General features: G+C 40.6%; 1 protein-coding gene across 2 annotated transcripts in view; it reads right to left on the bottom strand.

The window, feature by feature from the left end:
* Positions 1 to 16,144, bottom strand: part of SPARCL1 (SPARC like 1) — a 57,773-nt gene that overhangs the window by 16,074 nt on the left and 25,555 nt on the right. For both annotated transcript variants that reach the window (XM_036454526.2, XM_036454617.2), the window contains exon 2: positions 3,736 to 3,800. In XM_036454526.2, the coding sequence (XP_036310419.1) occupies positions 3,736 to 3,800 (65 nt within the window). The remainder of the gene's footprint in view (positions 1 to 3,735; positions 3,801 to 16,144) is intronic.

Here is a 16,144-nt window from a genome sequence, read left to right as displayed (position 1 = left end):
GTTAGAGCACTGGCACATGCATTGAAGGATTTAGGTTTAATTCCTGGTCAAGGCCATGCATGTACCTGGGTTGCAAGTTTTATCCCTGGCCCTGGTAGAAATGCTTGCAGGAGGCAGCCAATGGATGTGTCTCTTTCACATCAGTGTTTTTTTTTTCTCTCTCTCTCTCTCTCCTTTCTTCCCTTTCTACCTTCCATTCTCTCTAAAAATCAATGGAAGCCGAAACCGGTTTGGCTCAGTGGTAGAGCGTCAGTCTGCAGCCTGAAGGGTCCCAGGTTCGATTCCAGACAAGGGCATGTACGTTGGCTGCAGGCACATCGGGGATGTGCAGGAGGCGGCTGGTCGATGTTTCTCTCTCATTGACATTTCTGGCTCTCTATCACTCTCCCTTCCTCTCTGTAAAAATCAATAAAATATATTAAAAAAAATAAAAATAATAAAAAATCAATGGAAAAAATATCATTGGGTGAAAATCAACAACAATAACAAAAACAGATAAGAGGTCAGAATCCTGATTGGAGAAGTTGAGATAAGACAACTCCCTTCAAGTCCTGACTCACCTATTTACTATCTATCTGTGGTTTTGTTCCTCTTTAACCTGTCATCTCTCAAGGTGAAGTGAGCAAAAATATCAGGATAAGGTCAAGTGCCCATCAGTAGATGAATGGATGAAAAAGCTGTGGGACATTTTTCTATGGAATACCATGCAGCTGTAAAAAAGAGGGATCTCTTACCCTTTAGTACAGCATGGATGGACTTGGAAAATATTATGGTAGGTGAAATAAGTCAAACTGAGAAAGAAAAATATCACATGATCTCACTTACTTGTGGAATCTAATGAAAAATGAACAGACCAACAAAATAAGACATGAGCAGGGAGACATGGAACAGACTGACATACCTCTATGTGGGTTGAGGGGATGAGAAGAGATAAACCAAAGAACTTATATACTTACTAGAAGTTCAGTGCACAAAAATCACGCAAGGAGTGTGGGGGGATCCCTCAGCTTGGCCTGCATGCTCTCACAATCTGGGACCCCTCTGGGGAGGTCCAACTGCTGGTTTAGGCCCTATCCTTAGATCGGGCCTATACTAGCAATCATACATCGCCCTCACAATCCAGGACCACTGGCTCCTAACCGCTGGCCTGCCTGCCTGATTGTCCCTAACCACTTGCCTGCCTGCATAATTGCCCCTAACTGCCTCTGCCTCAGCCCCCACCGCCGCAGCTTCAACAGAAAGGACGTCTGGAAGGTCGTTCAGCTGTCCAGACTAGTTAGCATATTATGTTTTTATTATTATAGATATGCATAGCCCATTGACACAGGCAATAGGGTAGTGAAGACCTGAAGGGGGGATGTAGAGGCTGGGAAGAGGGGGGCAAGAAGGAGAAAACGGGAGATATCTGTAATACTATCGACAATAAAAAATACATAAAAAGATAAGGTCATGTATATTAAAATATTTTATCAATTTTAAGGAGTTACCTAGGTGAAAAAATTATTATGGCTAATAGCATTAGCATGCAGTGGTAATAATACAACGTGTCTGATATCTTGGGTAGGTAGTTGCCATGAGTCTTTATTAAAGGGATGTTGTGGACACTCAGATGTCAGATCATGAGTAAGTATAAGATTCAGATTCCATTTGGATGGACTCATCTTTATTCCACTGCAGTGCTGATCGTGCAATATAAAGAAAGGGTGGGAGTACAGGATTTATCTTAGGTTTAGTTTGCTCTCCTGGCTTCTTACCTTTTCAAGTAAGAAGAAGGATAATATGTTTTAAAATTTCCAAAGAAGCTACCTGTAAGAGGAAAAAAGGAGAAAGAACGGCAGCCAGTTGGCAAGTAGCTGGCAGGGGCATCAGGAAGCCAAGGTTGGAGGAGCTGTTAGGCTTATGAGAGGAGGACTGCTCCTCCTCCCTTCCCCCTTCCTCTTCAATTTCCCTCCTCAGAATGGGAGAGGTGCACAAGAACAGGGCAGTTTATTTTCTTTCAGAAGTTTCTTGAAAATGAAGTTGCTTTTTCCTTCTGCTTACATTTACATTTTAAACAACGTACCCTCTGGATAGCTGCACAGAATCTTATAAAACCACACAGAATCTACCCACTGACTTCTGGAGAACCCAGGCAGCCGGGGAAATGACACAAGGTTTCTCACAGATGGAGCTATGAGAAGGTATTTTGAGTGTTTCCTAGGTTTGTGTGATAAACAGATTGTCCTAAAAAAGAAACATCTGGAATATGTCTCTATGCAGGCAGGTAATTCAAAACACTTCTTCCAAAGGCGCTTTTGATTCCTGTCTGCATAGAGGCAACCGCTTCGAGGGCAAAGCACATTTTCAGGGGGAAACAATGGTTCTGTGGGAGCTCCTTTCCGTGCTGAACGTAATGCATTCCTTGTTTGTAATTTCGGAGGACAGGGTATGATTTCAGCTGGAGGAGCTCCACACTAGTTAAACATGACTCTTGGCAGTGGTCATAAATTCTGTTTCCTCAGAACTGCCTGGTCCTGTGGCATGGCGTTTGTCTTTGCTGACACATCTGTCAGTCAGAAGCTATCCACTAGCTGGGATCGCATCTGAGAGGGAGGGACAGCAGGGACAACAGATAAACTACTTTGTCTGTTGGAAGGAGCCCTATTCCTCCATTTGGTGAAAAAGAAAAAAAAACAAAACACATTCCTTTCGTTTGGTTAAAGATGGATGATATGACTCTTTGGGGACATTCAAATTGTCACAAGCAAATTGTCATCACATCAGAAGATATATATATATATATATATATATATATATATATATATTTTTTTTTTCTTTTTCACATTATTTTGAGGCTGCTGATATGTCTCAAAGGATTTGATTTGTATATCTAACTTATTGCTGTGTGAATGGAGGGGCCAGTATATGTGACTGAAAAAAAAAATGTTTTAGTCTTGTCTATTTTCAGTGTGTTTATTTGAACAAACCCCTAAGGACGAGTTAAGAACTGATTTGTTGTTACCGTACCATTTCCTGTCCCTAATCCCTTGGTTCCTGTTTTTTATTACAGACTCAGCATTTCTCATCCAGGTTGTATTTGACCTCGAAGAAAATGCTGCTGGAGAGCATGGCTGTGCCCTCCACAATTTCTCATACAAATTCCTTAAATTTCTCATGCTAACATGATGAGCTTCCTTAGAATTTATTTCTTCCTGTGCTCTTTCGTATTTGGGCATATTTCCTGACTAATAAACTGATAATCAGCATTTTCAACTACATACCAGTATATAAGGCATCTTATAGAATCTGTTAGTTCTGAAAGAAATATATATTTTTAAAGTACCATATCTCAATTTTCCTAATCATCCATTCCTCACTTGGACAAAAAATATGTAATGTGACTAAAACAAAACAAACAAAAAAGTCATAAGCCACTACATAAGAACATTTTCTTTTTAACAAATTGCCTTTATTTATTTTGAGAGAGAGAGAGAGAGAGAGAGAGAGAGAGAGAGAGAGAGAGAGAGAGAGAGAGAGAGAAATTGATGTGAAAGAGAAACATCCATCAGCTGCCTCCAGCCCCTGGCCAGGGACTGAGCCTGAAACCCGGGCATATGTCCTGACCAGGAATTGAACTGGTGACCTCTCAGTGTGTGGGATGACCCTCGGCCAGGGAAAAAACACTTACTTTTAAATGGAGGATTTCTAAACTAATACCAGGAGGGAGAGATGTAATAATAGAAAAAAATATTTTACCGGGATTGCTGCTGCAGTTCCCAAAATGTACAGGAAAAAAAGCACAGTCTTCATGCTTCCAAGACCTGTGGACCAAGAAGAGAATTAGCAGCGGTGGGTAAAGTTTCCTTATGTGTGAAAGGCTAAAAGCTAATCTTAGCAAATATTGAGCTTGATACAGTCCTTTGTATTTACAGGTGATTGCTGTCTTTGTGGACTAACATGTCTGCAAAGACAGATTAATGACAGTTTTGACCCAACCGTGTCCCTGTGAGGACTCCATGAGTGTTTGGCCCAGCTATATTGGTGGGAACTGTCTGTGCTTATGACTGTGTGTCCTTGAATGAAAGCTCTATGCAAATCTTAGCCCGTAAGACTTGGGAGTATTAAAAGTGAAGTTAGCAGTCACAAAGTGAAGTCCTAGGCTGTAAAAAAAAGTCTCTTTGGTGGTAAAGAAGCCCACACATTCAGTGAAGAGTTTTAGGCGTGAGACACTGTACTGCACTCAAGGGGCCACCAATGTTCACCTAATTTAGAGGTTTCACATTGGCAGCCTGTGAGTTGGTGGTGGCCTGCCAATGGGTTTGGTTTGGTAGGCACTGTGTGTTTTAAATTCACATTTAAAACTCTGGAGATTTCATGTACAAGATCCACCTACGCAGTTGCTCTTGAACTATTGGCCCTTCTGGCAACAGCAGATTCTCACCATGACAGCTTGCTAAATCAGAGTAGAGACTGTTGTGTGTAAGAGATGCTGGCAATTATACCTGGTCTGTTTCACTTTGGTTAATTGCTTGCATTTTTGAGTTCAGTTAGTTCCAAACTAACGTTTTCAGTTTAGAGATGAGACAAGTGAAACAAGCAGGCTAAGTGAATTGACCTCTAGGTGAACTCTCTTAAAAAGAGGGTGTTGTCTACAATTTCTTGCACAGTATCTGTAAACCTGGTAATCTGAACTCTTACTAAGATTAACGATATAGTTTTTAATCACTAATAGAGATTTCCTATCTCCAAAACTCCCAGAAATAGTAGGCAACTCTTTTAAATTACTTCTTGCAATCATAGTTTTATATGCACATGGATTACAGAGCTTTAACTGACACTGAGGTTTAAAAAGAAAGTGAGTAATATTCTAGTTACCTCAATATTTTAAGCTAATATACTTAAATGGATATTTAAAAGTACGCGGGATGGGAGTGGGGTGGAGGGAATTGATGGGGGAAAATAGGGAGACATCTGTAATACTTTCAACAATAAAGACAAATAAAAAATATATGTATATGTTTTATCTATCCCATTTAATCAACAGACATTTTATTTTTTTCATCTGATTTATATTTTTCTTACTTATTATTTGTATTTATTTTTTTAGGAAGCACAGGAATTACTACAGGTATTTGGTTCTAACTTCATTAGCAAATAATGTTTAAAAAATGTATTTTTATTGCCCTACCTGGTTGGCTCAGTGGATAGAGTATCAACACACAGACTGAAAGGTACTGAGTTTGATTCCGGTGAAGAGCACATATCTTGGTTACAGACTTGATCCTTGGTCATAATCAGGGCATGTGCAGGAGGCAACCAATTGATGTGTCTTTCTCACATCGATGCTCCTTTCTCTCTAATTCCCTTTCTCTCTTCCACTCTCTGAAAATCAGTGGAAAGATATCCTTGGATGCAGATTAGCAACAACAACAACAACAACAAAATATGTATTTTTTTAAATTGATTTCAGAGAGAAAAGGAGAGGGAGAAAGAGAATGAAACATCAATGATGAGAATCATTGATCAACTACCTCTTGCACGCCCCCGACTGGGATTTGAGCCTGCAACCCAAGCATGTGCCCTGACCAAGAATTGAACCGTGACCTCTGGTACATAAGTTGATGCTCAACACAAGCCAGGCAGCAAATAAAGTTCTTATTGAAGAAAAGGAGGTTGTAGGTGTGAGCACAGACTTTTTATCACGTTAGAAACCAATTAGAACTCATTCTCACCTATCCCACTATTTGAACATCATGAGGTAGACATGAACTAGGGAGCAGTGCTTTGGAAGGATGGAGAGAAAAGCTGCCTATAGAAGGTAATTTTGGATAGAGTATGGAGGAAAAACTCAGATCATCTATAACCTTAAATAACTGGCCGAAACCGGTTTGGCTCAGCGGTAGAGCGTCGGTCTGCAGACTGAAAGGTCCCAGGTTCGATTCCGGTCAAGGGCATGTACATTGGTTGCGGGCACATCCCAGGTAGGGGGTGTGCAAGAGGCAGCTGGTCGATGTTTCTCTCTCTTCGACGTTTCTAGCTCTCTATCTCTCTCCCTTCCTCTCTGTAAAAAGTCAATAAAATATATTAAAAAAAATACATAACCTTAAATAATAATCCATTCTAGTTTTAATAAAAATAACATGTACTCCACTTGGGGATTTTAATTCCTCTAAGGGCCACTTCTGAAAATGACTACTCATTACTTAAATAGAAATTCAGAGTACTAACAGTGAAATGTGTTACATCATTTATACCCTTAAATAAACATTATGTAGAACTAGTAATGGTATATAACAGATATCAGATTATATTATCAAAGTGCCTTGGGTTTATCAAACAGATTTATAACTGGGATATTATCTTATTTGATAATTTGAACAACTTCATTGATATAGTAGATGAACAGGCCTAGAAAGGTTATGATAGGTCACACTCAAGGTCAAAAAGCTATTAAGAACAGGAATTGGACTGGAACCCAGCTTTCCTGGCTCCTGTTCTGGCACTCTCCCTGCTCATTTGTAAATAAAGATCTCCATTTACCTCTTACAGAAAGATGTTGGGAAGGAGAAAAACAACAAATACCCCCAATCCAGTATTGGAAGAAATTCAGAGCTCACTTTGAATTAAGGAGTTCCAAGAATTTTAAGGTTTAAGGTTTTTGCCTATGTGGTAAATAAATAGTTTTCTGTGTTGGGGATAAAAAAGGCTGATCATAGGAGATTGCCTGAGTTATTTGATAGCAAAAGTCCCTTTCAATAATGCTTTTTAGTCTAAACAAAGCCTTTGCATATAAATTAAATTTCCCTTGAATGAAAAACATGTCTAAATAAAAGCTTGTAGCATGCTAGAAATGGTCTTTGGGAAAGTAATGTATAAGGATAGGCCAGTGAAAGACTTAATGGCAGGAAATGGCAATATTAAGGTGAGAAAATGGTCAGAGCATTGAATTTTGGCTGTGGTCTTGGAAATGGAGAAGAGAAAAATAGATTCAGTTTGTACTGGCCCTTGGGAGCCAATTATTAGATTTTAAGGAATTTAGTTGACTATTAAATAAAGCCATTATTAAAAACTAGAGGCCCAGTGCACAAAATTCATGCATGGGGGGGGGGGGGGAGGTGTCCCTTAGCCTGGCCTTCACCCTCTCCAATCTGGGACCCTTCGGAGGATGTTCGACTGCCCACAGGAATTGGGCCTAAACCAATAGTCAGGCATCTCTCTCACAATCCGGGACCACTGACTCATAACCACTCACCTGCCTGCCAGCCTAATTGCTCCTAACCATTCTGCCTGTTGGCCTGCTTGCCCCCAAATGTCCCACCCCACTGGCCTTCTTGCCTCCAACTGCCCCCCCGTGCTGGCCTGCTTGCCCCCAACTGCCCCCCCTCACCCGCTGCCAGCCTGATCACCCCCAACTGCCCTCCCCTCCTGGCCTGATCGCCACTAACTACCTCTGCCTTGGCCCTGCCACCATGGCTTTGTCTGGAAGGTCTCTTGGTCTAATTAGCATATTACCCTTTTATTAGTATAGATTAAATTATACACACATATACTTAAATTAATAATATCAAACAAAAGAAATAAATACTCAAAGCACATCACTTCACACTTATGCTGCATTTTACTGTTACTTATTCTCCTATGGTTATTTATGCCTATTGAATCTGTAGGTGGAAATAATATATAATTTGCTACTGGGCATCTGTTCCCAATTTTGCTCAGTGATGTCATGCTAGTAGTTTGAAATTATCCATAGTGGGAGAATTATACCATGGAAATCATCAAATGCTGCTCAATTTCTCTCCATCCTTCCCCAAAGCTGATTGCTAAACATTCATCAGCATATTCAGTTGTACACTTGAAATATGTACGGTTTTGTTAACTAAGGTCACTCAAATAATCTCAATTAAAAAATATTTACCCGTATATCACTGGAAAATATTTAAAAGCAGAACAGATAAGATTTAATAACCAATTGGATATTGTTGGAAGAAGAGAAGGAAGTCTTAGACTATTACATTTCTAATTTGGGCAAATGGGTATTCTGATGGTCTTAGGCAACCCTGCTAGTTGCTACCCACAGGTTGAGAACCACTGCTGTAGAGCCTAAGACCATCAGAAAACACAGATATTTACATTATCATTCATAGCAGTAGCAAACTTACAGTTATGAAGTAGCAACAAAAATAATTTTATGATTGGGGGTCACCACAACATGAGGAACGGTGTTAAAGGGTCACGGCATTAGAAAGATTGAGAACCACTGAATTAGAGGATGGAAAGAGCTAAAGATACAAAGGATGAGAGACAGGAGTTTCACGTAAGAAAAAGAGTGTTAAATGTCCCAGAGAGGTCCAAGTAAACAAGGCCAGGAATTTATCCACTGCCTTAGGGATTACAGAAGTTATTGGAGAGTTGTGGGAGAGTCGTTTTGGTACAGTAGTGTTGGTGTAGCCAATCTGTAGGGACTGAGGAGTACATAGTGATGAAGTAAAGACAATGGGTGTGAAGATGGTTGTCTACGAAAGAAAGAAGAGTAAGGGGAAAGTGATCACAGGCAAATTTTATTTGTATTAAAATGTAGTCGTCCAAGAGTTTTTATGCTTAGGGGAAAGCAAAAGAAACCCAAATGAGTCCAGCTGGCATGGCTCAGTGGTTAAACATTGACCTATGAACCAGGAGGTCAGGGTTTGATTCCTCATCAGGGCACATGCTCCGGTTGTGGGTTCCATCCCCAATGTGGAGTGTACTGGAGGCAGCTGTTCAGTGATGCACTCTCATTATTGTTGTTTCTCTCTCTCCTTCTCCTTTCCTCTCTGAAATCAATAAAAAATATATTAAAAAAAGAAACCCAAATGAGAAGGTAGAGGAGGAGAGGAAATGTGGTAAGCAATGATTGCCCCAGTGACCCACAACTCCTGGGCTGCATGCCCTGGGCTTTGGCCTTGGCCTTGTGACTTGTTTCGGCCAATGGGACATTAGTAAGTATGGTGCCAGCACAGGTTTGGCAAGCACTTGCACACTAAAATTTGTCCTCCTGTGAAAGCCATTCACCATGCTATAAAAAAGCTTGGACTACCAACCAGCTCCCCCATTTAATGATAAGCAGCCATGCAGAGAGAACCTTGGAGGATGAGAGACCATTTGAGATAGCTCAGCCTCAGCCTCAGCTGAGCTCCCAGCTTGCTGGAGGCACATGAGTAATTCCAGACAAAATCAACAGAAGAACCACCCAGTTGAGTCCAGTACAGACTACAGAATCAAGTGCAAATAAGGAAGTTGGTTTTAAGCCATTTAACTTGGGGGTGGATTGTTATGCAGGAATAGATATCAGAAATAAAGGAAAACAGAGAAGTTGCTTGAATCATTGTGTAGCTAATATTGCACAGCAATTCATGACATAGGCTCTGAAACAGGATTTCCTAGACGCTAATAATATTTAATTTGCATAATCCTGAGTAAATTATTTAGTGTTTTTTTTAGCCTCAGTTTTTTACCTGTACAGTGATGATGAAGATAAAGTGAGGTGACAGAATCTCTGTAAGCCCTTGATATATATTTGCTGGTCTAATGTTAAAACATTGGTGGAAGGCTTAACTCTGAAGAGGAGGGATTTTTTCTTTTTTTTCTTTTATTTTTTCAGAAAAATATAGAGAAAAACTTAACTATAAGGACGTGTTGAGACAAGGCCCCTGGGATATAAATTCATTCAGTCAGACGTGACTACTCCTGCCTTATATTTATACAGCATTCTATAGTTTATAAAATATTTTCTTATATGCTATCTCATTTGATCCAATAAGAAAAGGAGCGTAGATAACATTTAACTATAATAAACTGAAGTTTGGAGAAAGTAAATTTTTACTTGGCTCAGTGTGCAAGGGTACGAGGTGAGCAAGAACTGGACAGCACACTTTGGACTCAGAGCCCAGGGTTCTCACATGGTTCAGCAGAACAAGCTGCAGACTAGAACTTAGAGGTTTTGGTTTTGGGCCCTGGCTTTACTAAGTACTAAATGCTACTGTGAGCAATTACTTAATATCTCCAAACCTCATCTATAGAAAAGGAATGACAATTCCATCCAGTGTCTAAGGAGCCATTGAGGTGGGGAAGCTCTTTATAAACTCTGAAGTAACATCCTATCTAATAAAAGAGTAATATGCAAATTGACCATCTCTCCAACACACAAGATGGCTGCCCCCATGTGGCTAAAGATGGCTGCTCCCATGTGGACACAAGATGGCCACCAGAAGATGGCCAGCAGGGGAGGGTAGTTGGGAGGGACCAGGCCGGCAGGGGAGGAAAGTTAGGGGCAAATAGGCTGGTAGGAGAGCAGTTAGGCATCCATCCATCAGGCTGGCAGGGGAATGGTTATGGGATGATCAGGCTGGCAGCCAGAAGTGGTTAGGGGCAATCAGGAAGGCAAAAGGCGAGCAGTTGGGAGCCAGCAGTCCTGGATTGTGAGAGGGATGTCTAACTGCCCGTTTAGGATAGTAGGACATCCCTCGAGGGGTTCCCAGATTGGAGAGGGTGCAGAGTGGGCTGAGGGACACCCCTCTTGTGCATGAATTTAGTGCACCGGGCCTCTAGTAAACATAGGTGATGATTATTCCTTTAATTTGCCTGGTGCCTCTCATCAAGTAATATCACAATAGTCATCTATGCCGTGTATTAAGTGATAAGGGAAATGAACCTTTAGTGTTTCCTTACTTTTTCTCCTCTCTCCTTTCATGCTTTCTTTCCCTTGTGGGATTTCAAGCTGTCCAGGCCTCTTAGTTAGATAATATTTTCACATTTAATCCACTCATTAGACAAACTTACTTGTCTTATATTTCATGCATTTAAATTCCATTTTTATATGCATCTCATCTATACTTAGAAGATAAGAATGTTCCTGAATTAATATCTTTCTAGTCTCAGGTAATAGGTATTTTCACTGAGGCTTTACCCCAAAAGAGCTACTAGATAGAATGCTAAGAATCTTGGCATAGCTGTGGGAGAGACATATTAAGACATACAAAAAGTATAGGGTTTGTCCCATGACCTTTAGTGGCCAGATGTACAGGGTTTTTTGAGAGTCAATTCCAACATTTTCTCCATGGTCCCTGATCATCTCCTGTGTCCCAGGATGGAACTATTTTCAAGGGCCTCATGTTTATTTATATTTCCCCCTGGTAATTGAAAACAAGACTTAAAGACAGAATATGGTTGTCATTTAGAATGATTCAAGTGGAAAACTACCTCGAATTTTCAATTATAAAGCAGATGCCTGTGTTGCATTTTTGAAGATAAGGCCCTGTGGAACGATCCAGTACCTAGAATGTAGAAGGCCTTGAGTTTCACATTGTCCTTCAAACCAGTCACTGGGCATTTCTGACTCATGAGCTAATTGTACTTGCCACACACACTGATATAATTAATTTCCAGGCCTTTAGCTTCTTATTTTAAGAATTGAACAAATGTGCTGGGAAACAAGAGACATTTTGAAAACAACTGTTATACTGAAGTCTACAAGGAGGTTTAATTAGCTGATGCTTTCAAAGTACTTTGAAAATGAAATCCATATTGTTCTTGCTTAGTATGATATAATTTATTCTTGGATTAGTAAAAAATCATACACAGCATGTCCCCCCAAATGTATGCATACTTTAAAAGCTGATAGCTCAGTTTTGAAAATGAAATATATTTTAATAAACACTACATCTATACTTTTTTGGGGGGGACACCCTATATTTCAAGATATTCAAATTTGGTGTGCACTTTCTACAAAAGCATATGGTTATTTCTGCAGAAAGAGCAAATAAGTCCTAGCCGATTTGCCTCAGTGGATAGAGCATTGCGGCCTGTGGACTAAAGGGTTCCAGGTTCGATTCTGGTCAAGGGCATGTGCTCATATTGCAGGCTTGATCGCCAGTAGGGGGCATTCAAGAGGCAGCCAACCAGTGATTCTCATCATTGATGTTTCTATCTCTCTCTCCCTTCCTTTTTGAAAGCAATACAAATATTAAATAAATAAATAAATAAATAAATAAATAAATTACCTTAAAAAAAAATAAAGAGCAAATAAAATTCTAGGAGAAAAATGCAAAAGTTAGACTTATTTATTTATTTTTGGCTAATTCTCACCTGAGGATATTTTTTCATTGATCTTTTAGAGAGAGTGGAAAAGAGGGAAAGACAGAGAGAAACATAAACATGAGAGGAACACATCAACTGGTTGCCTCCTGATTGTGCCCTGGCCAGGGCCCAGGCGGGGGAGGATCCTGCAATCATAGTACAGCCCCTTGACTAGAACTGAACCTGTGACCCTTCAGGCTGTAGGCTGATGCTCTGTCCACTGAGCCAAACCAGCTACGGCAAAAATTAGATACATTTCAAAATACAGAGTTATTATTCTTAAAAGCTTACGTACGCAGTGTTTATGTGAACTTAGATAAATACTATTTTTGCCCAAATGTATGAGCTTATTCAAAGGCAGCAACATAGCTGAAAGAACACTTGGAAGATCTAAGTTCCAGACCAGAGCTACCTTCAGTCAGCCAAGGGACTTTGGGCAAGTGACTGGTTTCTTTACCCACAAAACAGGAAAATGATAGTACATGTCCTATTTATTTTTAGGGTTGTTTTGAGATCCAAATGGGATCACATAGTCATTTGGCAATTTTACCAATTGTAAAAATGAATGGAAATATATCATTTATTTGAGACAATAATTACTACTTCACAGAGACTTGAATTGATTTCTTTACTTAGCTATTTCTTTCTTTCCTCTGCACTACTGTTTCTTTTCATGGGCAGAGAGAGGTTAAAGGTGAGAGATGGTGGGAGCTTTGAGGAAATCCTTTTCCTTCTGTCAGGAGCAGAGTGTCAAGTACCAAACTTTCAGGAGAACCTCACCTGGAATTCTGAAGGATGACAGCTAACTCGTCTTTCCTCAGTATGGCCTTCCTGGGAAAATCCAGGATTTGGAGGAGGTCTCCAATTGGTTGGAACCATAGACCACCAAAACAAATGTCCAGATGAAACATTTGGCATGCCAGAAATTTCCCATCAAGAACCAAACATCCACGACCATCAACTCTATTCAAGTCACGTGGGTAGCTCTCTGGAGACAATTTTGAACATTTTCCCTTTAATATGTATAAAATCTCCGGTATATAAAGATGGCTGTAAGTTCTTTGCTACTCTTGCATGGAGGTGGAGTTGAATTTTCCTCCCTTTCAACCTGGATGGGTTTTAGTGACTTAGCCTATCAAAGTATTGTGACAGAGGTGATTCAAAAGGTTAGTGCAGAAGACGCCTTGGAGTTTTGACCTGGATCACTTGGAACCTGCATTTTGGGAGCCACAAGCCACTTTTAAAGGGACTGGCATGTCGCAGAAGACACCGTCCAACAGTCCCACAGACCCCAGCTTTCCACCTGTCCTCACAGACACAGGCCATCTGAGTGGAGCCACTTTGACCCTCTAGGGCAGCTCAGCTCGTCTGAGTGACCTGCCCAAACTCCTGACCCACAACATCCCAAGACATTATGAAATGGTTGCTGTTCTTAGTCACTGAGTTTGTAAGCAGCAATAAAGAATTGGAATAAACATTAAATATCTTGAGTGAAATAGCACTCAAATATATTTATTAGTAGTAGAATCACTTACGTTCATCAGTCTTACTTTATTGAAAAAGTAGGTTTTCATTATTGACTATTTAATACAGTAGCAAATGTGATGGCTTCTAGTATTTGAGATTTTATTATATGCCAGGTACAATGCTAAGCACTTCACCTGTGTACACACGTGTATTCCCACCTGTCACCTGATCTCCACATCATGCCCATCCAGTGAGAGCTTCCTGAATATCCCTCTGTGCCACCCTGCCAGCCATGAGTGACAGGATGTGAAGATTTCAAACAGGTGGCTTTTCAGGGACACTCTCAAACATCCCTCTTTCTCTAGCTCAGGGGAAATTCGTACATTCCTCTCTTCTATAATGTGTAATTGAAGGATTACTTTAATTACAGTTAGAGGATTCCCAGGACTTATCTTTGGCAAAGATGGTGCAATAGCCATGTTTCCACACTTCTTCATCATGCCTTTCAGAATTCCTCCTCTGAGTACACTACTGCTCACCACTACTGACCTCGCTGGGTCCCATTTCACAATTCCGCATGGAATGTGTCCATGGAGGCATACTCTGTTCTCTCCCTCAGGCATGTGCTAACCCTTCAGAAAGTCTCTGCCTCACCCTGCCCTGTGGTGTAGAGGAAGAAATTATTTTGGTTCTATTTCTTTTCCTTTGTTCAAAACATATTATGGGATATGTCCTAACATTTCCTTTTTATCTGTGAAGGCAGGATTTTCTCATGTTTACATTTATTTATTCCTCTCCCTCTCCTTTATGTGTATTCTTTGGGGTATAGACATTTGAGTATGGCCAGACATGGTGAACTACGAAACTAAAAAGTTTCAGGTCTCACTTGGTACAAGCTCTTTACAAAACCCTGTACTTGATTTTGATTTGTTCCTATTTTTTTTTTTAAAGAGGACTCCACACATTGCGTAAATGTTCTGTTTATAAATGCTGAGTCTACTCCCTAGTAAGACTCTCCTGAAGGCCTGTAGCATTTGCTGCAGGACTTAATATTTGAATGATTTTCTGCATAATATTAATTGCATGACAACTCACTGTTTGAAGCCTACCCCTGTCACTGAAATGACCAGAAATATGAATCTTATTCTTTTCTGCCATTAGCTCTCCTCTCTACCCCCTAATTTATTTTCTTTTCTACCTTCCTGGAATTTCTCTTCCCTGAATGCCAGGTTCTTAGCTTTCTCCTTTTGCTGCTCTTATTTGAATTTCCCTTATCTCTTAAACTGCCAACAAAACATAAAATCTCTTTGGATTTGGTGGAAATTGTCTCTTTTCTTCTTATTTTTTTATATTAAATATATTTCTATTCGTTTCAGAGAGGAAGGGAGAGGGAGACAGAGAGAAACATCAATGATGAGAGAGAATCATTGATGGGCTGCCTCCTGCATGCCCCACACTGGGGATTGAGCTCGCAACCCTGGTATGTGCCCTTGACCGGAATCAAACCCTGGACCCTTCAGTCTGCACGTTGACATTCTATCCACTAAGTCAAACCAGCCAGGGTGTCTCTCTTCTTTTGTTGATAGAGAAAGCTGGTTGTTAAGTTCTGCTGAAGTTGGGAGAGGAATCTCAAGTGCTTTCAGCTCTTTGAATGCACGAAGAATTATTTACTGGGATAGTTGTCACCCAGGATTAAGAAAAACAGCAAATCATACCTAAGAACAGTTCCAAGTAGCCTCATTCTCATGGTGTTGGGACCCATGGGGAACAATGGCGAGCTTTGATGAGTAGTTCTTGTGTGAACCACTAATGAAAGCACTCAGTCCTGGCAGCAGTCCCTTCAGGATTCAGCACGGGGTGGCCACTTCTCATTTGCATTGGTGAGGGGCAACAAATTGAAGAGGAGAAACAATCGGGTGCCCCAGTGGTGCAATGTTACTCATTACCTGCCTTTCCCGAAAGAAGCAGAAACAATAAACCCTAATGGATTTCATGGCTGGGAATGGAATAATTCCTTGAAAATAGGTTGGAAAACCTCAGCTTTTCTATGCCTCAGAGGGGTAGTGCTAGAAAATTAGCACAAGGAGAGGACACAGCTGGCCTGCAGCTGGGAATCCTGTCACTCCCACATGGGGAAGAGAGTGTTTTTCTCTGAATATCTAGATATTTTTCATTTGTTCCCACAGATTCACTCAATAGGCACTATACAGCTTTATTCACCCTGAGCTGTCCAGGGCCTGATGAATTGCATAATCAGGTTCTCATGCCTGAAGGTTTATGTTGGGCTTGGCCAATGGGGAGATAGTTGAGGAAAGGAGGAGATTAAATCAGAATATGTATTTTCCCAGCTCCTTCTCTGTGACTGAGTCCCTCTCCTGAAGGTCATAGCGCCTCTCAGTGACCTCCACACAACATTTTCTGTCTGAGTTCAGAAAATGCTCCCATTTCTGGATCCTACAAGCTTAATTCTTACTAGCCTATTCCTACAGCCTCTTGTAGCTTCTCCATATTCTGCCTACACTTTGGTAAATAGTCCTTTAATTACACTCTCCTCCAGTCCCTATTCCCCCTCTTCCCCGCCCCC

The sequence above is a fragment of the Pipistrellus kuhlii genome, unplaced genomic scaffold (assembly GCF_014108245.1).
Source record: "Pipistrellus kuhlii isolate mPipKuh1 unplaced genomic scaffold, mPipKuh1.p scaffold_m20_p_1, whole genome shotgun sequence".
Classification (NCBI taxonomy): domain Eukaryota; kingdom Metazoa; phylum Chordata; class Mammalia; order Chiroptera; family Vespertilionidae; genus Pipistrellus; species Pipistrellus kuhlii.
The sequence above is the reverse complement of the archived record's forward strand: the minus strand, read 5'-3'. Positions and strand labels throughout refer to the sequence as shown.